Source organism: Ceratotherium simum, chromosome 9, assembly GCF_057802395.1.
Source record: "Ceratotherium simum simum isolate JZ-2026a chromosome 9, ASM5780239v1, whole genome shotgun sequence".
Taxonomy (NCBI): domain Eukaryota; kingdom Metazoa; phylum Chordata; class Mammalia; order Perissodactyla; family Rhinocerotidae; genus Ceratotherium; species Ceratotherium simum.
The window spans coordinates 11,131,252-11,153,258 of NC_141908.1; the positions used below are offsets into that span (position 1 = coordinate 11,131,252).

Below are 22,007 nucleotides of genomic sequence, written 5' to 3' on the forward strand. Positions count from 1 at the left end.
TTTTCTATTAGACGTAAAGCTGCAACACAATCTTTCTATATAAAGCTTTTCCAACATATGAGATGCATTCCCAGAAGTAGAGTCAATGGGCCAAAAGGTATGAATATTTTTGTGACACTTAACATATGATTAAATTACTTAAAAGATTGTACCTGTTCACACTACCTCCAGCAATTTCTCAACTTTTAAGAGTAAAGTTAGTTTCAAAGTGGCGCTGAACAGAATGTGTGCCTACTTGAGATCCTTAGTGAACTAAAGTCAGTGCCTGACAACCTGTAGGTGGGTTTTTCTACTCAACCTGTTCTTTTTAAAGATTTTATTTATTTATTTTTCCTCCAAAGCCCCGGTAGATAGTTGTATGTCGTAGTTGCACATCCATTCTAGTTGCTGTACGTGGGACGCAGCCTCAGCATGGCCGGAGAAGCGGTGCGTCGGTGCTCGCCCGGGATCCGAACCCGGGCCGCCAGCAGCGGAGCGCACGCACTTAACCGCTAAGCCACGGGGCCGGCCCCTACTCAACCTGTTCTACTGAAAAGCCAGAGGGTGCTGGAGATGGTGGGCTTCAGTGAGAACCTCACAAGAAGATAAGCGTATGGGCACGTGGGGCTGCATGCAATGCCAGTTCTCTTGACAATTACTGTATTCTCAGGGAAACCACTTGTTTCAATGTGAGAGTCTAAATAAACAAGCAATGTGATGAAGTAATTTGCTGTAGTGTCGGGAGTGGGATGGAAACTTAAGAATGAGGGATGGGGAAGGAAGGAGCATAATGTGGTCTTAGAGCTGGATGGGTGCAGGCGTTTCTGCAGCAGCTCTGTTGTGGCTGATCACAGGCTCTAGGCCAGGGGAGTTGATGTCTGTGTCTCGTGGGGACCACAAACCCAGCCAGTTGGTGTCAGGTACTGGGGGGGAGAAGAACAGATCTTTTCTGACTGCATTAGTAAAGGGTGGTAAGTTATGGAGGTTCCCAAATAGGAGATAATCAGGAGATTATTTATGCTTGCCTTTGGAATCATTTGAATACAGTGCTACCTTAGCTGCCCTTCTCTGGCTCAGAGCTTTTGTTTACTTGTGCCATTTTGGAGCATGGGCTTCTCTCTGGGGACTTCTCCCCTACTCCATTATGTTGGAATTTCCATCTGCAAAGCATTAGTGTAGGGTTGACAAAAGGATATAAAACCTGGTTTTTGACCTCTCAAAATGCTAGTTTCTGAAGTTGGGAGCCCTGGGTGTATGACCTTGGTCACATCCTCTAACCACCATGAGCCTCAGTTTCCTTTTCTGTCTCTCTTTACAGGGTTGTTTTGAGAATTGAATAAGTTAATGTAGATGAAAAGACCCTGTAATATTAAAATTCCATACTCCATGAAAAGTAAAGTAAGAGTCCAATTCATTGATGTGTTCAGTTTTTCATTCATTCATTCACTCTTGTATTTATCAAGTCTCTGGCACAAATGAAATAATGGAGCCATGCTCTGGAAATCTACTCTAGGAAGAGCTAGGAGGCCAGGACTGTGTGCCAATCCTTCCTCCGCCCTCCTGTCCAACTCTTCCCTGCCATTGCTGTTCGTCTGGGTTGGATATATGCTCTCTTCTGTAAGACAGGGAGCTGGTTAATGGTAGGTTTCAAAGACCTTGTCTGAACCAAACTAGGCTCGCAAAACCTGAGAAATAAACACTGTTGGAGTGGAACAAATGAAGTCCTACAGGCTATAGTAAGGTGCCCAGAAAGCAAACTGCTCCTTGGACTCAGGAGCCACGATAAACTTAAGAACAAGATTTGCAGTGGACAGGCCATGGGTTGTTTGGGCATCATAGTTGTCCCAGCTGATGGGACAACTCTCTCCCAGGAGTGGCTGCCTCCACGTCGCTGTGGATTAGTAGCTCCTTGCAGGCGGTGGCTTTGCCTTCCTCATTTTGAATCCCCGTGGTCTAGCCCCATTCCTGCTCACAGGGCATCCTCGTGTGGTAGAATCAAGTTAGTGGCAATGATGAGCATTCTTGGTTTTGGACTTGCAGGTCGGAGCCCTCCCCCGGCTGTGTGATGTGTTGCGGGTGCTGCGGGAGGAACAGGACCAGTGCCTGCAGGAGCTCTCCAAAGACAGGACAGGAGACCTGGGCACGGAGCCGCCAACCCTAGGTACCTGGCTCACCTTAGTCCACTCTTGGGCATGGATCGTGTCCAGTCCCTCTGGGTCAGGGGAAGCTGGTCCTCTCAGCCAAGATGGGGATGTCGGGGGATGGACCAGCTGTATTCATTCTGATAATGAGTTGGGGGAAGGGTCTGGAGTTATCCTGATGAACAGTCTACACACGCCCAAAAAGCCAGATCATCACAACTCTTTCTTTCTCTGGGTTTGTGGATACAGCCAGTGTGTTTGTACTATCAGTATGATGTACCACACGCATGATGACTTCACCAAGGTGAGAATTACTTGTCAAGGCAGTGTACCTCTCATCCTTTCTCTCATCTCCACTGACAGTTTGATGAGTGAGGTAGTCGGACAGGCAGTATGTGGTCAGAAAAACCTGGGATCCGATGCTGGCTGACACTTACTGGCTGTGTGACCATGGAGAAATTATTTAACCTTCTTCTTTTTTTTTTTTTTTTGTGAGGAAGATCAGCCCTGAGCTAACATCCGTGCTAATCCTCCTCTTTTTGCTGAGGAAGACCGGCTCTGAGCTAACATCTGTTGCTAATCCTCCTCCTGTTTTTTCCCCAAAGCCCCAGTAGATAGTTGTATGTCATAGTTGCACATCCTTCTAGTTGCTGTATGTGGGACACGGCATCAGCATGGCTGGAGAAGCGGTGTGTCGGTGCGCGCCCGGGATCCAAACCCAGCCCGCCAGTAGCGGAGCATGCGCACTTAACCGCTAAGCCATGGGGCCGGCCCTATTTAACCTTCTGAGCCTTGGTTTCCTGATCTTGGAAATGGAGGTGATAATGTCTACTTCAGAATTATAATGATACATGAGATAAAGTATGTTAAATAATTGTTATTATTAATTGAGACTTTAAATATTATTAATTTGATATTTAAATGTTAATGTTATTTCTGTCCCCTTCCCTAACTTATTTTCTTTGCTTTCCCTCATCTAAAGGTAAGGAGGGGTGTAGCATTAAGAAAAGAATCCATTACAGGTATTCAAACAAAGACTTGTGCACGCGTGTTCATAGCAGCACTAGCCACAGTAGCCAACAGGTGGAAACAACTCAAGTGTCTGTCAATGGATGAATGGGTAAACAAAATGTGGTACTATATATACATACAATGAAATATTATTCAGTCTTAAAACGGAATGAAGTACTGATACATGCTACATCATGGATGAATCTTAAAAACATGTTAAGTTAAAAAAGCCAGTTATAATAGGCCATGTATTATATGATTCCATTTATCTGAAAAGTTCAGATTAAACAAATCCATAGACAGAAATTAGATTAGTAGTTGTCAGGGGCTGAGGGGTGGGAATGGAGAGTAACTGCTTAGAGATTCCTTTTGGTAGTGGTGAAAATGTCTTAGAACTAAATAGAGGTGATGGTTGCATAATACTGTGAATGTACTAAATGCCGCTGAATTGTACACTTTAAAATGGCTAATGGTTAATTTTATGTTATGTGAATTTTTTTAATAGACTTTATTTTTTAGAGCAATTCACTCTAAAATTGAGTGAAAAGTACAGAGAGTTCCCACATCCTCCCTGCTCCCCCTCAAACACACAGCCTCCCCCACCATCAACATCCCCCACCAGAGTGGTACATTTGTTACAACTGGTAAACCTACATTGACACGTCACCACCCAAAGTCCATAGTTTACATTAGGGTTCACTCTTGATGTTGTGCATTCTGTGGGTTTTGACAAACATATAATGACATGTATCCACCATTATATTATCATACAGAGTAGTTTCTCTGCCCTAAAAGTCCTTTGTGCTCTACTATTCATCCCTCCCTCCCCTCAACCCTTGGCAATGACTGATCTTTTTACTGTCTCCGTAGTTTTGCCTCTTCCAGAATATCATATAATTGGAAGCATACAGTATGTAGCCTTTTCAGATTGGCTTCTTTCACTTAGTAATATACATTTTCAGTTTCCTCCATGTCTTTTCATGGCTTGATGGTTCATTTCTTCTTGGTACTGAATAATATTCCATCATCTGGATGTACCACACTTTATTTATCCATTCATCTACTGAAGGACATCTTGGTTGCCTCCAAGTTTTGGCAATTATAACTAAAGCTGCTCCATGTGGACATAAGTTTTCAACTAATTTGGGTAAATAAAAAAGAGTGTGATTGCTGGATTGTATGGTAAGAGTATGTTCAGTTTTGTAAGAAACTGATGAACTGTCTTCCAAAGTGGCTGTACCACTTTGCATTTCCTCCAGCAATGAATGAGAGTTCCTGTTGTTCCACATCCTCGCCAGCATTTGTTGTCAGTGTTTTTTTTTAATTGTGGTAAAATACACATAAACATTAAATTTACCATCTTAACCATTTTTAAATTAAAAAAATTTTTAATTGTAGTAAAAAACATATAACATAAAATTTATCACCTTAACCATTTCTAAATGCGTAGTGCATCATGTTAAGTATATTTACATTGTTGTGCATCCAATCTCCAAAACTATTTCCATCTTGCAAAACTGAAGCTCTATACCTATTAAGCAACTCCCCTTTTCCCCGGCAACCACCATTCTACTTGCTGTTTCCATGAATTTGATTATTCTAGGTACCTCATAAAAGTGGAATCATACAATATTTGTCTTTTTGTGATCGGCTTGTTTCACTTAGCATAACATCCTCAAGGTTCATCAATGTAACATGTATCAGAATTTCCTTCCTTTTTAAGGCTGAATAATATTCCACATTTTGTTTATCCATTTATCCACTGAAAGAAACTTGGGTTGCTTCCACCTTTTGGCTATTGTGATTAATGCTGCTATGAACGTGGGCTTGCAAATATCTTTTCAAGTCTCTGCTTTTAATTCTTTCATGTATATACTTAGAAGTAGAATTGCTGGATCATATGGTAATTCTATTTTTGATTTTTTGAGGAACCACCACACTGTTTTCCACAGTGGCTACACCATTTTATATTCTCACCAACAGTACACAAGGGTTCCAATTTCTCCACATCCTCGCCAACACTTGTTATTTTCTGCTTCTTTATTTTTTGATAGTAGCCATCCTAATGGGTGTAAGGTGGTATCTCATTGTGGTTTTGATCTGCATTTCCCTAACGATCAATGATGTTGAGCATTTTTTTATGTGCTTGTTGGCCATTTGTATATCTTCTTTGAAGAAATGTCTATTCAAGTCCTTTGCCCATTTTTAAATAGGGTTTTTTGTTTTTTTGTTGTTGAGTTGTAGGACTTCTTTATTGTTCTGGATATTAACCCCTTATTAGATATATAATTTGCAAGTACTTTCTCCCATTCTCTAGATTGTCTTTTCACTCTGTTGATTGTGTCCTTTGATGCACAGAAGTTTTTAAGTTTGTTGCAGTCCATTGTATCTATTTTTACTTTTGTTGTCTGTGCTTTTGGTGTCAGAATCAAGAAATCATTGCCAAATCCAATCTTGTGAAGATTTCCTCTATGTTTTCTTTTAAGAATTTTATAGTTTTAACTTTTATGTTTAGATCTTTGGTCCACTTTGAGTTAATTTTTGTGTATGGTATAGAGTAAGAGTCCAACTTCATTCTTTTGCATGTGGATATCCAGTTTTTCCAAAAGCATTTGTTGAAAGACTATCTTTTTCCCATTGAACAGTCTTGGCACCCTTGTCAAAAATCATTTGACCATATATGTGAGGTGTTATTTCTGGGCTCTGTATTCCATTCCACTGGTCTATATATCTGTCATTACGCAAGTACCACAGTGTTTTGATTACTGTAGCTTTGTAATAAGTTTTGAAATCAGCAAGTATAAGACCCCAACTTTATTCTTTTTTGAGATAGTTTTGGCTATTCTAGGTCCCTTGAGATTCCATATGAATTTTAGGATGAATTTTTCTATTTCTGCAAATAACACCATTGGGATTTTGATAGATATTGCATTAAATCCATAGATAGCTTTGGGTAATATTGACGTCTTAACAATCTTAAGTCATCTAATCCATGAACACAGGATGTCTTTCCACTTATTTGTATTTTCTTTAATTTCTTTCAGCAACATTTTGTAGGTTTCAAAGTGTAGGTCTTTCTCCATGTTAGTTAGGTTTATTCTTAAGTATTTTATTCTTTTCTGTGCCATTATAAATGGATTTGTTTCTTAATTTCCTTTTCAGGTTGTTCCTCATCAGTATATAGGAATGCAACTGATTTTTGTGTGTTGATTTTGTATCTATCTTGCAAATTTTCTGAATCCATTTATTAGTGCAATCTTTACAGTTTTCTCTAAATAAGATCATGTTGTCTGTGAACAGACATACTTTTCCCCTTCCAATTTGGATGCCTTTTATTTCTTTTAATTGCTATGGCTAGGACTTGCAGTACTACGCTGAATATAAGTGGTGAATGTGGGCATCCTTGTCTTGTTCCTGATCTTATGGGAAAAGCTTTCAGTCTTTCACCATTGAATATGATGTTTGCTGTGGGCTTTTCATATATGGCCTTTATTATGTTGCAATAGTTTCCTTCTATTCCCAGTTTATTAAGTGTTTTTTATCACGAAAGGTTATTGAATCTTGTCTAATGCTTTTTCTGCATCAGTTGAGATGATCCTGTGGTCTTTGTCCTTCATTCTGTTAATGTGGTATATTACATTGGTCAATTTTTGTGTGTTGAACCATCCTTGCATTGCAGGAATAAATCCCACTCGATCATGTGTATGATCCTTATAATGTGCTGTTCAATTCTGTTTGCTAGAATTTTGTTGAGGATTTTTGCATCACTATTCATCAGAGATATTGTTCTGTAGTCTTCTTTTATTGTAGTGTCTTTGTCTGGCTTTGGTGTCAGGGTAATGCTGGCCTCATAGAATGATTTTGGAAGTATTCCCTCCTTTTCAGTTTTTTGGAGAATTTGAGGAGGATTGGTGTCAATTCTTCTTTAAATGTTTGGTAGAATTCATCAGTGAAGCTATCTGGTCTTGGGCTTTTCTTTGTTGGGAGATTTTTTTTTTATTATTATTGATTCAATCTCCCATATAGTTAGAAGTCCACACAGATTTTCTGTTTTCTCTGTGTTTTTCTGGGAATTTATCCACTTCATCTGGGTTATCTAGATTTTTGGTGTACAGGCTATACATATCCTTTTGCAAAACTCTTTCCTCTCCAAATCATGGCTTTTGTTCTTGAAATTCTTGAGCTCTTGGTTGTCCAGTTTCTTATTGTCCACCACGACCAGGCCGGTGACTCCTCCCCAGCCCCAACTGCTGTGCTGTGCCGACAACACTCCCAGGAACTCAGCCTCTGCTGGAGCTGTGTGCCTGCTTCTTTCCTGCCCTCACCTGCATCAGCCGAGGCCTCTCCTCATGTCCCCACCTGTGCTGCTTCAGCAGCTCTGGTGAAGACAACTGTCTGACCAGTAGTGGCAGTGGTGACAGAATATGTTGTGAGCTGAAACTGGGAGGCAGCCTCAACCTCTGTCATATGAATTTTACCTCAGTTTTTAAACAGAAAGAAAGAGAGAGAGAAGGGAGAGGCCCAGGCTTTTGAATTAGATAGACTATGTGATCTTGAACAAGCACTTAATGTCTCTGGGCCTCAGTTTCCACATTTATTTTATGGAGTTGGTGTGAAATTAAAAGTATTCATTCAAAAAGTATTTAACACTTATTGTTATGAGGTGAGAATGGTGAGAATATAGGATACAGTGGTGAGAAGATAAGGAACACAGAGCCTGTCTTACCACTTGGGAATGTATTTTGCTGCACATGGCAGAAGCTTGGTACACCAGCTTCATCCAGTAGGAGCTGGTTTTTGCACATTACTAAATGTCCAGAACTGGTGCAAAGTTCCAGGAAATCATCAGATTCCAGATGCCTTCTGTCTTTCTGCTTATGGTGTGGTGTTTGCCTCATGATCGTAAGATGGCTGCTGCACCTCCGGGGAGGAGAGGACAGTACCCGTGTTTCTGACAGGAGGAAGAAGGAAGTCACAAGAAGGAAGGGTGAGATATACTGGGAAGCCAAACTGTCCTAAAACTCTCCGGGTGACTTCTGCTTACACTTCACTGGCCAGAACTGGACTCTCTGCCCACCCCCACTGGCTACAACTGAGGCTGGAGACGGAGATTTTTAGCTCGCATGCGGCCACCTTGAACAAAATCATGTTCTGTTAATAAAAAAGAAGAGGAGAACGGGCAATAGACAGTCTCTGCCACAACCATTGTAACTATTTGTTGAGAGAGACGTTGATCAAATAATCACAAATGGCAATGAGATGAGTAGAGTGCAGTACGTGGCTCTGTGTGTGTCCTGTGGGATCTCGACTGGTCTGCGACTCTGACTCCGGGAAGGCTTTCCTGAGGAAGTGGTGTTTCAGCCGGGATCTAAGGATGCGTAACAGTTATTAGGCAAAGAGAAGGAGAAAGAACGTTTCAGGCAGAGAGAACAGTGGAGCACACCTGTGGTGGGAAGGGCACGGTGCGTTGAAGGAGGCCAGTGTGGCTGAAACGAGAGACGAGAGGGGGCCTGCTGCAAGACGAGCTCTCGAGGCAGCGGGGCCACAGCACGCGGGACCTCATCGACCACGTGGAGGATTCTCACCCTCATCCTAAGAGGCATGGGAAGCCCCGGAGAGTCTTAGGAGGGGAGTAATGTGATGGTCTGCGTTGTGAAAAGATCGTCTTCGCCGCAGTGTGGAAGGTGGATTGGAGAAGAACAGATGTAAGTTCAGAGAGACTTGTTGGCAGGCTGGTGGTCTGGGCAAGAGATAACGGTCACTGGGACCAGATAGGGTGTCCTCGTTGGGTTCCCCAGAAGCAGGCCTGGGACAAGGATTCAAATGCAAGTAGCTTATTTGGTAGGTGGTTCCAGGAAAGACCCCGAGGTGTTTGGGGAACTGAATCAGAGGAGGGAACGAAGCCAGTAAACATTGCATTACCGTGTGGGCAACGGGAGCTTAATCCCCCTGGAGAGCTTTAGGAGCCCCATAGAACATACCTCTTGGAGTGCCAAAGGAGCTGGAGTATTTGTCCACCAGTTCCCCGTCAGTCCGATCCTGGGGCTCCTTCTGGGGAGGGAGCATTGTGTCCCTTGCACTTCCAGCCTGCTGTGCTTGGCCTCCAATGGCTGGAGAAAGACCCCAGACAAAGGATTCAGGGGCCAGCACTAGAGAGTGAGGCTGATGTGTGCAGAAAAGATAAAGACCAAGGAGATACGGCAGGGTCTGCTCTAGCAGGGCGGTGGAGGTGGAGAGGGGTGGACACAGTGACACTGACGGGACGTGGTGATGAATTGGCTCAGGGGCGGGCTGGGAGAGTGTTCCACCTGAGCAACTGGAGGAAGAAGTGAAGGAAGACCAGGTATTTTGGGGGACAAGAGCCAGAGATCACGAGTTGAGTTTTAGATGTGTAGGGTTGAGAATGCAGAGGAGGGGTCAGGGCGGGGGATGAACTTCTGTACGAGTGGCAGTGAGGCTGAGAATGCACTGGGGAGGCCGGTGAGAGGGAAAGAGGAGATGCCCAGAAGCAGGCCTAGAGACGCCCAGCACTCGTCATCAGGAGCAGCCAGAGGCAGGAGGAAAATCAGGGTGTCAGGGGTGGCAGAGGCCAAGCAGTTTGGATGTTGCAATGTGCTGTAACCAATTCACCCGTCCTCTATGCGGGGGATGGGGGCAGGATGACTGTCTCCCATAGTCCAAGCCTTTCCTTTCCCTCTACCGGCTATGAAAGCTGCTTGTGGGGAGCCAGACCGTGGTCTTATGGTGCTTACAGGCGGGCACCATTGAGCCAGAGCCTCCTGATTTCCTGAGCCCTCCTGCTACCCCAGAAACCGTGTCTGGAACAGCAGAAAGTGGGGCACCAACAAGGCCAGCCTTGGGTGCTGCAGAGTTGACAGCTGCCCTCTCCCTGCATGTCCCCAAGGTGAATGCCTAAAATTCCAGTGACAGGGCATGGGGCTTTCATTCAGCCCTGAGAGATAAGGCCTAGAATGCCAAGCCTCTGGGAGAGATGATGGTGAACTTCAGTTCACATTGAGAAGTAAGGGACAGTTATTTTAAAAATTAGCATCTGATGTGTTTAAAATGTCCCGTTGCTCTCCAGTGGTTCCAGGATGAAGTCCAGCTCCTGACGTGGCCATTGCCCATGCCTCCACCACAAACGTTTCCACTTGGCTCAACCAAATTGCTTACAATTTCCTGACTGCGTCAGTTTCTCTCATGCCTCTGAGCCTTTGCACATGCTGATCCCTCTGCTACAACACTATTCCCTCTTCTTTACTCTGCCAACCACACACCTTTTTAGACTTCTCCAGGAACGATTTCCTGAATGCCCACAGCTCTGCTGGTTTTGCTGGCCACCCTGACTCCTGCAAGACCCTCCATTTCTCTCTCTCCTGGCACCTCTGCACTGCATTGTAGAGATGTGTTTGCTGGACTGCCCCCACCTCAGCATAAGCAGGACTGTGTCACGTCCTCTTCTCCCCCAGTGTGTGGCACAAGGCCTGCCTGGACTGAGTGCTCAGTGTATGTGTTTGTTGAATGACTTCCTAAGTGAATGAGTGAGTGCAGATACTTGACTGAGAGCAGGGAGAGAGGAGAAAACAAAAGAGAATTGGCCCCAAGGAGAGATTGGGAGATGAGGCAGAGCCTTTGAGGTAGCCGAGGACCCTACAGAGGACGTGGATGGCTCCCAGCTTGCCCAACTTGTCATAAACTAGCTGAGGTGAGCAGTGTAGCCCATGTTACCCAGGGAGGGATGCTCTCCAGAGCCTGACCTGGGAGCAGAGGTGAGCCCCCTGTTCTCCTGGCTCTCACATAAGGAGCAATGAGGAGCTCAGCCTGCGGCACTCAGGCCTGAAGTGACCCCACTGGCTGGGGCCTCCTGCTCAGTATTCTGGGTGCCCCAACATTCCTGTGCAAGGGTAGGCTTGCTCCTGTAGCAACAGTAGAAGGCGGTCAGCTGCGAGGCCGCTCCCAGGCTGGCTCTGGTGAGCTTGGTGCAGGGGCTGCGCACCAGGCTGGGGGCGAGGGAGCCGGTCCGAATCTCCGCACTGCCGCTGCCTCTCTGCGGCCTTGGCTGAGAGACTTCACTCCTCACGCCCATTTTAAAATGGGGATGATAATCTCACGACCTCGCGACGCTATTGGGAATACTTGAGGGCAGCAGATCTCATCGCAGCGGGGAGCTCTCTCGTGCCTCTGCCGCAGCCCCCTGGTGCGGACAGGCTGGCCTCTGCCATGGTTGGGTGGGCTCCACTTGGGCCCTCTGCCCACCTGCACACGCAGCCCTGCCCCGGGAGGCTCCTCTCCCGTGAACCGCTGCCCAGTTACCTTGTCGATGCCGGCATCACATTGCAGTACTCGGGGAGGTTGCAGACATGCCCATACCCAGGTTCCGGGGCACTGATCTGGAGCGGTCCTAATTGTGCCTCCAGGGCCAAGAAAGCTCATTAGGGACTCCCACCTGGTTCTGCCTCCGGTTCCCCGGGGGAGACACGGGCGAGGCCTGACCACACCCCTCTCTTCTGGGCCTCAATCTCCTCGATTGAGAAAAGGGCTGCGCTGGGTTTGCAGTGTTTGCAAACGTTTGGCAGGTATTTTGTGTTTGGCAAGGCCCTGGCAGCAGAACCAAAGAGGATCATGGCAGGTGGGTGACAGGGCTGCCGGGCTGGCCCCACCCTGCCGCACAGGCCACCTGGAGCTGTTTTGCGTATTGACCATCTGCAATTTTCACTTGGGAAAAGGAGTCTGTTGCTTTGAAAACCTGGTTTAAAAGCTCCCGAAGGATAGGATGTCTGAGGACCTGGCCTGCTGGAAAAGTCTTCAGGCCCGCTCTGCTGAGAGGTGGAGAAAGCAGAGCCGAAAGATTCATCGCCGAGTTTAGAAAGGATGTGATGGCCGAGGGGAAGATTCCCTCCAAGACTGAAAAAGGAGGAGAAGCGGCAAAGGGCTAGAGCCTAGCGGGTGGGCTCAGCCCATCGTGTCCACATCAGAACCTGGCAGGTGGAGGGGCTGAGACTGAGGCTGCCTGGGTGCGGGCCCAGCCCCGGGGCTCAGACCCAGGCCTGTTGGCCACAGCGCGCCCCTGCGGAACGCGACTCCTGAAGTCCCCAGGCCACCAAGGCCCACAGGACCTCATCTCCAGCAAGGATCTGTCCCGGCCCCCAGGTGCAGAGGGGCCGGCGGGGCTCCACTGGGAGCACAGGTTAATGGTTAAGCTGCCCGGTCCTCCCTGGGGAGGAGGTCAATGTTTGAACACCCGACGGGTCGCAGGAAATGCCACTCATGGAGCTGTCACCAAGCCCGGCACACTTATCATAAATAAAAAATTAACTCTTCAGCTATTCTGGGTTAGGTGGCCAAGGCCTTCCCAGCTTGTTGTGGGAACGTTTCAGGGTCACCCTAATAGCTGCGAGGCCTGCACCACCAGACTATTTATTGCTCTATTTACAGAAGCTGATACCTCCTTGGAGCTGGCTGGTGGAAGGGCTTTGGCTCTCCCTGGGGAAGAATGTTCCAGAGAGACGGTGTGGTGGCAGGAAAGGTGTGGGTTGGCAGTCAGACAGACCTGGGCCTGTGCTCTGCTCTGTCACTTAGGGGCTCTGTGACCTTGAGCAAGACACCAGGCCTCTCTGGTCCTTCGTATCCTTGCCTTCAAAATGGGGACACGCCATCCCCTTTTTCTTCTTGTCTCTGCTGGCTGGTTGCCCACTCCCGAAGAATGTGGGAGGAGGGAACAGGCTGCTTCCTCTTTTTTTGGGCGGGGGACTTTTTGTTATTGAGGTGAATTTCACATCATATGAACGGAACTATTTTAGAGTGAACAGTTCAGTAGCATTTACTGTATCCCCAGTGCTGCACAACCACCACCTCTATCTAGTTCCAAAACATTTTCAGCCCCAAGATAAAACCCCGTACCCACTAAGTAATCACCCCTCCTCCTCCCCTCTCCTCTGCCCCTGGCGACTGCTAATCTCCTTTGTGGCTCTATGGATTTGCCAACTCTGGACATTTCATATAAATGGAATGATATAGTCAAAGGGTCCTTCATCTCAGCTAGTGCAGCCTCCATTCAATGCCTGAGGAATTTCGCAGCCTTCTAATTCCATGACTCTTTCTGCTTGAATACTTTCAGTGCTGGGGAACTCACTACTCCCAAGACAGTTCATCCCATGGAACGGCTTGTGCTTCTTGGTTGAAAGAGAAACATGCCCAGACTCTTTAGCTGTCCCTGTGTGCTGTGCTTTCAAACGACTTGGCCACTCTGGGACTTCAGTTCCTCTAACCCCATCCTGACCACTTCCTTGTGTGGTCCAGCCATCACCAGGAGGGCAACACCTTCCTTGACCTAAATACTGTAGGTCGGGTCATTAGCAAAGCCAAGGAGACACTCCAGGCTGCCCTTGGACGGCCTAGGGACTGTGCTGGGGTGGGCTGAGGAAGGCAGAGGGAGACACAGTGAAGCCAGGAAGCCACCTGCTGTGCACGAGCTCCTCCTGGCCCACCATGGGTCTTGGGGAGGAGGAAGGGTGAATGGAGGTGAGCAGCGTCATGCAGGCATCTGGGGATGGATATGGCAGCCCCAGGCAGGAGGAAAGAGCTAACAGATGAGGCAAGACATGAAGGCGCTTGGATCCCCTGGTGATCCGCGTTAGCAGGCACAGCGAGCATCAGGGGGCATGGAGGGGGCGTGGAGGGACAGAGGACCCATTGCCCAGTCCAGCATGGCCCTGGGGGGCCTGGCTTGATCCTGTCCCCATGTCACTGCAGCCTGACATCTTCCTCCTGAAATAGTCGCAGGTTATCGTCAGACCGTCTGAGCTCATTTATAAATGAATCAAGGACCGAAGCGTGGGTGCTCCCCTCAGGGGAATGCCGGCAGACTTGCAGTCAGCAGAGGCTGGCTGTGCGCCAGGCACCGGCCTGGGTGGGGCGTCTAGAGATCGCCAAGGCGCCGTCCTGCTCTCGCAGATCATCTTTCCCTCATTCCAGCCCCCTCCCCACCACCAGACCTGCCTCTGGGGCCACCTCTCTATGGGGGAAGGGGACAGGACAGACAGAGCTGATGTTACAGAGTGTCTGATCTGGGCCTGGCCCAGTGCCAGGGGCTTTACAGGTATAAAAGAGACCAATCTTTGTCCATAAACTCCAGGGGGCAAAAATAGAACTTTCTCCAGTTCTGTAACTTTAATTCTGACTCCATTCCCCTAGGATGGCAGAAACCTAACCCTTGGTATTTTCTGGATCTTCCCCACAACTTGCCCAGGGTTTCAGAGGTCACATGGCACCACGGTGTCCCTGGGGAGCCCATCTGGCCTTGAGTTTTGCTCCACAGAGTGGTGGCTGACAGCCCCCTGTTTCAGGCCACGGTTCTGTGCTTCACTGGGAGGCGTGGGCTCTGCGAGGCCCTCTGTGGTCCTGCCCATCCAGACACATCCCCCTAGCCGTTTCTCCTCTGGGCTGTCCCACCATCCAGGCTGGCTGGGCGGCAGTGTCCTCGTGCCTCTTCCTGGAACCTTATGTGTCCCGCTCATCACTTCCCCTCCTTTTCTCCCCAGTCTGAGGGAAGACTTGCTCCTTTTCTATTTTCTCCCAAGCATTTTGATGGCTCCAGAATTCCTCTTCATCCTCCCGGGGGCCTTTGGAAACCCAAACCAGGAAGATACGTTTTCTTGCCCTCCTCTGAAACCATGAACCAGTAATCTGAGGAGGAAGGACAGAGAAAGGGGAAAAAAATGCCAGAAGAACAAAGGTTAATAGATCAGAAGATATTCCACTGCACACACAAATCATTTAATTCTCACAAAAATCCTGGGGGATATTACTCTGCCCATTTTATAGATGAAGAAACTGAGGCTCATAGACGTAAGTGGCATGCCCAAGGTAGATTTGGGTCCAAAGCTCCCTCTCTCTCCACCACATCACCTTCTCAACCCAGTATCCCATGCTGTCCTCTCGAACCACGGGTGCTTGGCCCTCTCTGCTTCCCTGGGTGGTATTTGTGGTCCGACATTGTCTTTTCTGGTTTCCCCAGTTAAGCTTCCCCAGCCTTCCATCCCACTCCCTCTAGCCAGGTAGTCAGTGGTGGCAGGTGACCATCAGAGATGGTGGAGGGGTGGGAGGCATGGCCCTCGCCACCCCCTGGGCCTGCTTGCCCACGCAGCAGCTAATTTGTGTTGATCTCAGCCCTGCCTTTCCAGAGGTAGTGAGCCTTCCCTAGTGGCTCAGGAGCAGGAGCCCTGTTTGCAAAGCTCCCCCCTCCCTTAGCTCATTGGAGCCCCTCACCCCCAACTCCTTGCTGCTCTGGATCTAAAACTCCCAGGATCCCGTAGCAGCCTGAGTCCTGTGCTTTGTCCCTTCCCTGTCAGAGCTCCGGGGATGGCCGGGGTCAGGACAGGACGCCTGCCGCTGAGCCATGTGCCATGTATCAACTGACTGCATGCTGGGAACTGGGGTCTGTTCCAATGCCTTCCATGCCCAGACTGTGAAGCCAAGGCTGGGAGAGTGTGGCAATGTCATGGGTGCTTAGGACCTGAGCAATGCCGTGTGGAGTTAACATACAGGTCTGCAGCCACCAGGGGTCAGCCAGGCAGGTAGGACCCTTCCTCGGGCTGGAAATGGGAAGGTTGGGTGGGATCCCAGCTCCACCAGTATCAGCTCTGTCACCCTGCACATGTCACTTCGCCTCTTGGAGCCTGGGTCCCTCATCCCTGCTGTGGGGCACTGACCGTACCTAACCCCCAGGGCACACAGTGTCTGATGCACGTCCAGCACAGGCCTGGATGGCCCCTTCCCCAGCCTTTTCTCTATATGGCTGATATGAAGGGCGTGGCGGTGAACCAGCTGTGAGGGGAGGCTGCTCCTCTCTCTCCCTCACTCCTCACCACCAGCCACTGCCACCCTGCCTTCTGTCAGCACCAGGTTGGTGTCCCTGTTGGCCCAGCCTGACATGACCCAGGTCAGGAAGACTGCCAGACGCCCTGGCACCCTCCCTATCTGTCTGGCCAGCCGGACATAGGTCATCCAGCCTCTTGGGCTGGCGACATCAGCCAGTGCCCTGGCTGACCTGGCCAGCGCAGCCCTGAATCCATTTCTCCCAAAGTGAGGAAAGAAGCTCCTGTGTTTTCCATGGTGGGGAAGTGCCCCCACTGCTTCCACAATAAGCGATGCTGGCCCAAGCTGCCAGGGATGCTGGGGAATAAGCAAGGCATTGTGCCAGCACACCAAGACATCTGCGGAAGGAAAGAAGACACGGGGTCAGCCTCGTCCTCCAGACTGCAGATCCGGAATAGCTCACAGTGGAGAGACACAGTGGGTCATCTGCAAAGGGCCTCCCAGGACCATGCACCGTCCCTAGGGCTTCTGGGGAGGCCGGAGTCACCTGGGGGCCCGCGAGCAGTGTCCACAGCTGGAATCTGGATGACCAGCACCTGGACAGTGGCGGAACCCTGCTTGGTGCTCTGGGGGGCTCAAGATGGAGAGAAGCTCAAGTCCCTCCTTTTTCCGGGCTCACTGTGAGAATTGGGGTGAAGGTTCCGGAATACCACAGGTGTTTCTCGTCTCCCACGTTCTTTGAAGGGCGCTGGTCCTTAGTCCCACATGTGCCTTCACTCTCCTGTGGGAGCCCCACCCGGCCCCTGCCCTCTATGTCCAGGCTCTGTCTCCGCCACTCCTTTTCCATTTCCTGGCTGTGAGTCAGGGCACTCCCTTCTCCTTGCTGCTTTATTCTTTCATTTGTAAAATGAGGACAGAGCCAGGTGCCCTGGAGCCCAGCTGTGGATTAGATGAGCTCGTGTATGTAAGCACAGGATAACTCTCACTACACCCAACCGGAGCTGGCAGGCGGAGGGCTGGAAGGCCAGAACCTAACAGGGAATTTAGAAGTCAGGTGGGCATCAAAGTGAAAGCTCGTGTACGAGGGATGCAGGACAGGGGACGTACAGGAGCCAGAGGCTCCATCATCTGTTCATTTATTCCTTTGACACGTTTGTTGAGCACCTGCGCCGTGCCCGGCCCATTGCAGTCGCAGGCCTCCAATGGGCAGTGGGGAATCAGACAGGTTCCTGCTCTCGTGGGCTCTCTGCCCAGTGCGGGGAGGCCGTCTGCACCCAGGCACCGAGGTGGAGCTGCAGTGACCTCCCCTGGCCTTGGGAGGCAGCCTGTCTTACTGTCTCAGATTTGCTCCTGGGCGCCAAGGGGAGATCTGAGCCCAGAAATCGGGGCCCTCTGCTGTGGGCAGGAGGGAGGTGCAGCATGGAGATTCTCGAAGCAAGGCCTCATGACCACATACAGCAGCATCTCTAGGCAGTTCTTAAAATGCAGAGTCCCAGGCCTCAGAATGACTGAATTAGAATCTCTTGGGGCCCGGAGATCTGCATGGTTGGCATGCTCCCAGGTGATTCTGATGTACGCTGGAGGATCAGAACCTCTGAAGTGGGACAGGTCACCAGGGAACTTCACTTATAAAGGGCACACAGGTGTCAAGGAGGATATTGGTGCTTTGAACCTGGTTGTAGTCATGCCTGAAAAGAGACTCTTGCCCTTTACAAAAGCTGGGAATTTGCCCTCCAGGCAATCCAACGACCCCTTCAGACCACACCCCTTTCCCAGTCCCAGGAGCTAAAAATTGCCCTGCAATTCAGAGCACCCACCTGGCCCACCCTCCCCATGCCAGGATGAAACAAGAAGGGGCCTGGGGAGGATGTTGGGCAGGGAGCTGCCTTCACCAGTGCCCACAGAGTGCCAGGTTTTACCCGTGGGGTTTGATCTCTTCCTCTCGACAACCTCAGGAGGAGGGCATCTGTTTCCCCAGAAAAGATGAGGAAACGGGTAAGGGCAGCTAGTGTGTGGTGAGGCAGGAGTGGAGCCCATGTCTGTGGGACAGAATCCTAGCTCTTTCTGAAGGTTCGTGAATCTGGGGTGGGGTGGTCTGTGCTGTGTTCCCCCGACTCAATGGGGGTGACTGCTGTTCACCTCATGGGTGTCACCTCAGCTCTACTTCCAGACCCCTCCAAACCTGCCCCTGGTGATGTCCTCCTGTTGGCATGGGTCCCCAGACGCCTGTCACAGGGAGCAGTTTCCCTGGGCTTCTCCCCATGGGATCAACTTTGTGATAATTGATGAGTGATTATGTTAAATGATAATTTTTTTTTTAAAGATTTTATTTATTTATTTTTTCCCCCCAAAGCCCCAGTAGATAGTTGTATGTCATAGCTGCACATCCTTCCAGTTGCTGTATGTGGGACGCGGCCCCAGCATGGCCGGAGAAGCGGTGGGCGCCGGGGATCCGAACCCGGGCTGCCAGCAGCGGAGCGCGTGCACTTAACCGCTAAGCCATGGGGCCGGCCCTTAAATGATAATTTTTAAAAGAGAGTATAATCATAACTCGCATACAAATATAAAATGAATACCTTCCAAACATTTTATTTAATTAATGAGAGAACCACTAAGATATTACCACTAGTTCATAGGAGAATTCAAAGTTCCTTACATACAGAGATGTAGAATGCTACAACAAGGCAGAATGCTAAAATGAATTTACAAACAGATGCAAAACTGGCTGAATACGATATTGTCTAGTTGAAATACAATTGGACAGGGCCGGCCCGGTGGCTTGGCGGTTAGGTGCGCGAGCTCTGCTGCTGGCGGCCCAGGGTTCGGATCCCGAGCACGCACCGACGCGCCCCTTCTCCGGCCATGCTGAGGCCGCGTCCCACATACAGCAACTGGAGGGATGTGCAGCTATGACATGCAACTATCTGCTGGGGCTTTGGGGGGAAAAAATAGAAATAAATAAAATCTTTAAAAAAAAAAAAAAAAAAAGAAATACAATTGGACAAAATTCATTTGCCTGCCTTTGGACAAGAATCATTTGCATTGCTATCAGTTATCTATAACTTATAGAGTTGCAAAATAACTCAAAGACAATAAGAGGCCAGAGACCCATAGAATCAGATAACCCAGAAGGCTGTGCTTAGACAGTACCTCATTTTGCATTGAAGATACCCAGTAATCTTTTTGATTCATTTCAAAGTCTTTCCAGAAGTAGGCCACAAATCTCACTCTGAGTTTCCTAGCAGCCAAGTCAAAGAGGAAACAGCTTCAAGATATAATGTCTATAATGACAGATGTGTGCTAGTTGTTCTCCATATATTCAGCTTCTCATTGCATTGAGATGAGGTTCTCCTTCAGGGAACACTGTGAGGTAGAAAGCAACATCCTCAACAATATTACTACTACAAAGCAGTGGTAATCTGGTGTAGCTGCTTCCGTAGGCCAGGGCGGTGGTTCTCAAAGTGTGGTTCCAGACCCGCAGCATCAGCCTCACTTGGGAACTTGTTAGAAATGCACATTCTCAGGCTCCACCAAGACTTTGGGGGTGGGACCCAGCTCTCTGTGTTTTAACAAGCCTTCTGGATGATCCTGATGCAAGCTGAAGTTGGAGAATCATGGGACAAGGGTTCTCAACCCTGCCATCACATTAGAATTACCTGGAAAGTTTTAACACAATATCATGCCTGGGCCCCACCCCAAACCAATTACACCAGGACCCTTGGGTGCAGCACCCAGTTATGTATGTTTTAAAGCTCCCCAGATCATTACACTGTGCAGCCAGGAGGGAGGCCCACTGCCGCCTAGTCGTTTAATGCAAGATGAGGCCAAGAGACGTGCCATCTTCTGCTCTAGAGAAATCCAGACCTGCATTATGAGGCTTACGTGAGATAATGTGTGTTCCTTCCTTCCTTCCTTTGTGTCTTCAACACTGAGCTCTTACTATGTAGATAGCAGAGTCCAAGGCCCTGAGGAGGAAAAGGCACATTAGACACTATTGGTTCCTGATCTCAAGGAGTCAGTACCTAACAGGAACTCCGGGCAGGCGAGGGTGTTGGGGATGGTGACAGGGTGGTGGGGGTGGCCCTTGGTCATGCTGTATCCCCGTCTGATGCTGCCGCTCTTCTTGGCAGGCTGTGAGGGGCTTTGGGACAACATGAGCTGCTGGCCCTCCTCTGCGCTGGGACAGACTGTGGAAATGGAGTGCCCACGATTTCTCCAGATGCTCACAGGCCGAAATGGTAACCCTTCAGCCCAAGGGTCCTGGCTGAGAGACTAGGGGGTAGCTCCCTGGGTGGGGCCTTGGCCTGGAGGCATGAGGCCAGGGAAACTTCTCTGGGGACAAGTAGTGAGTGGAATGATGTGGGGGTCCTTGCTGGGGATTGGAAGCCTTGCTTGGGGGTTGTGGGGTGGGCTCACCTCTCAGGGTCCTAAGCAAGGGGGCAGGAGGCAGTGTCCTGAGGAAGCGATACAGGAGGCTGGGCTTGCTCCTCACTGCCCCACCCCCCCAGTTCGAGGCTCCCCACATTTCTTCCACATTTCTGCCTCCTTAGCAAGCAGGGCCCTTGCTCCAGCCCCTGTGTCTGGGTTTTGGCCTGGCATAGCCTGGCCTTCCAGAACACTTACTTCCTTTATGCCCATTCTGCCAGGCCCTGCTGATAAACTGTGCCCTCCCTGGAAGCCCCTGTCCTCACGGGGGATCTCTTGCCTGAGGAAAGCTGTAGTTTATAGGCATTTTCTTAATTTCAGGCAGGGAAGGAGGGTTGTCTCACACAGGGGATACTACACTGGCTAGAGCTCGGTTATGTGCCAGGCATTTTTATATATGTGGACTCATTAGCCATCACAAGACCCCTGCAAATCACAGACCTTTCTCCCCCACTTGACCCAGTAGAGGGTAATAATAATAAGAGGGACTAAGAGGGGTCAGCAGTTTGCCTAAGGTTCACAGCTAGCAGATGGAGAAACTAGGACTGAAACCTGGATTTCTCTGGTGATCTTCAAAACCCCAATCCCCAGCAAGTACCCCCCCTCTTCAAAACTGGTGATCTGTCCTCGGGGCCACAGTGAAGGTGGGTCTACGGCCCCAGGGTGAGGGTGACCCTGGTAGAGAGTAGAGGCAAGGTGGTTTCATGACCTTTGTTCCCTGCCCTCAGTGGGGTCATTTAAAGTCTAAAGCCTGGCCTGGCCCTGCTGCCCCTCTCCCTTTATCCGTGAGGGGCAGGAATGGCTACCTGATGGGGCCCTTAAGAAGAATGAACAAAAAAGATGATTTAACACTAAACCCAGCAGCCTTCCGAAGCCAGGTAAGGAAAAGATGAGCAGCATGGAAACCCAGTCAGAGCAGTGTGGGAGAGGAGTGTAGATCCTTCACGCCATAGTTCTGTAGTACACATGGGCACACCAACACATGTGTGTGTGCACACACAGAGATTTGGGGACCACACTGCTGTAGCTCACCTGATGCCCACGACACAGGCATTGGAGGGGACCGGGGAGATGGGTTTGAATCCCACTCCTTTACTTACTGCTGGGGTGGTGCTAGCTGCTGAAGCAGATGAACCCCCCAAGTCTCGAAGCCTGCAGACCAGGCCTGCCCACCTAAGTCTAAAATAGGTGCTCCTGATTCACAGGAAGCTCCTCTCTACACGGTGGTTCTGGTCTCCCGGCGCCTTTCTGCCTGCGGTCTCAACACACAGCTTTCGGGCCGACTGGCAAAGGGAAAAGGACCCAGAGGATCACACGAGAGACTTTGAAGGAACAGGCCTGAAAGTGATACCACTTCTGCCCACATGGCCTCTTCCAGAACTCAGCCATGTGGTGACTTGTCACTGTGAGGGACATGGGGACTGTGGTCCAGTGGGTGCCAGTCTCTGCCTCAGGGCCCAAGTTACTCATTGTCTCAGAGCCTCGATTTTCCTCACCTGTAAAATGGGGAGAATAAATAATACCAGTTCTGTATGGCTTTGCTTGGAAATATACTTTAAATATCTTCCTTTGTCCCTTGTCTCCCCCTCTTCTCCCTTCTTGTCCTCCCTTTCCTCCTCCAACATCCCCCCGCAT

General features: G+C 49.2%; 1 protein-coding gene across 1 annotated transcript in view; it reads left to right on the forward strand.

Annotated features, from left to right (window-relative positions):
* The window catches only part of SCTR (secretin receptor), a 75,937-nt gene that overhangs the window by 18,696 nt on the left and 35,234 nt on the right, over positions 1–22,007 (forward strand). Inside the window, exons 2-3 of the mRNA XM_004423899.3 lie at positions 2,020–2,140; positions 20,078–20,185. Of these exons, the coding sequence (XP_004423956.3) occupies positions 2,020–2,140; positions 20,078–20,185 (229 nt within the window). The remainder of the gene's footprint in view (positions 1–2,019; positions 2,141–20,077; positions 20,186–22,007) is intronic.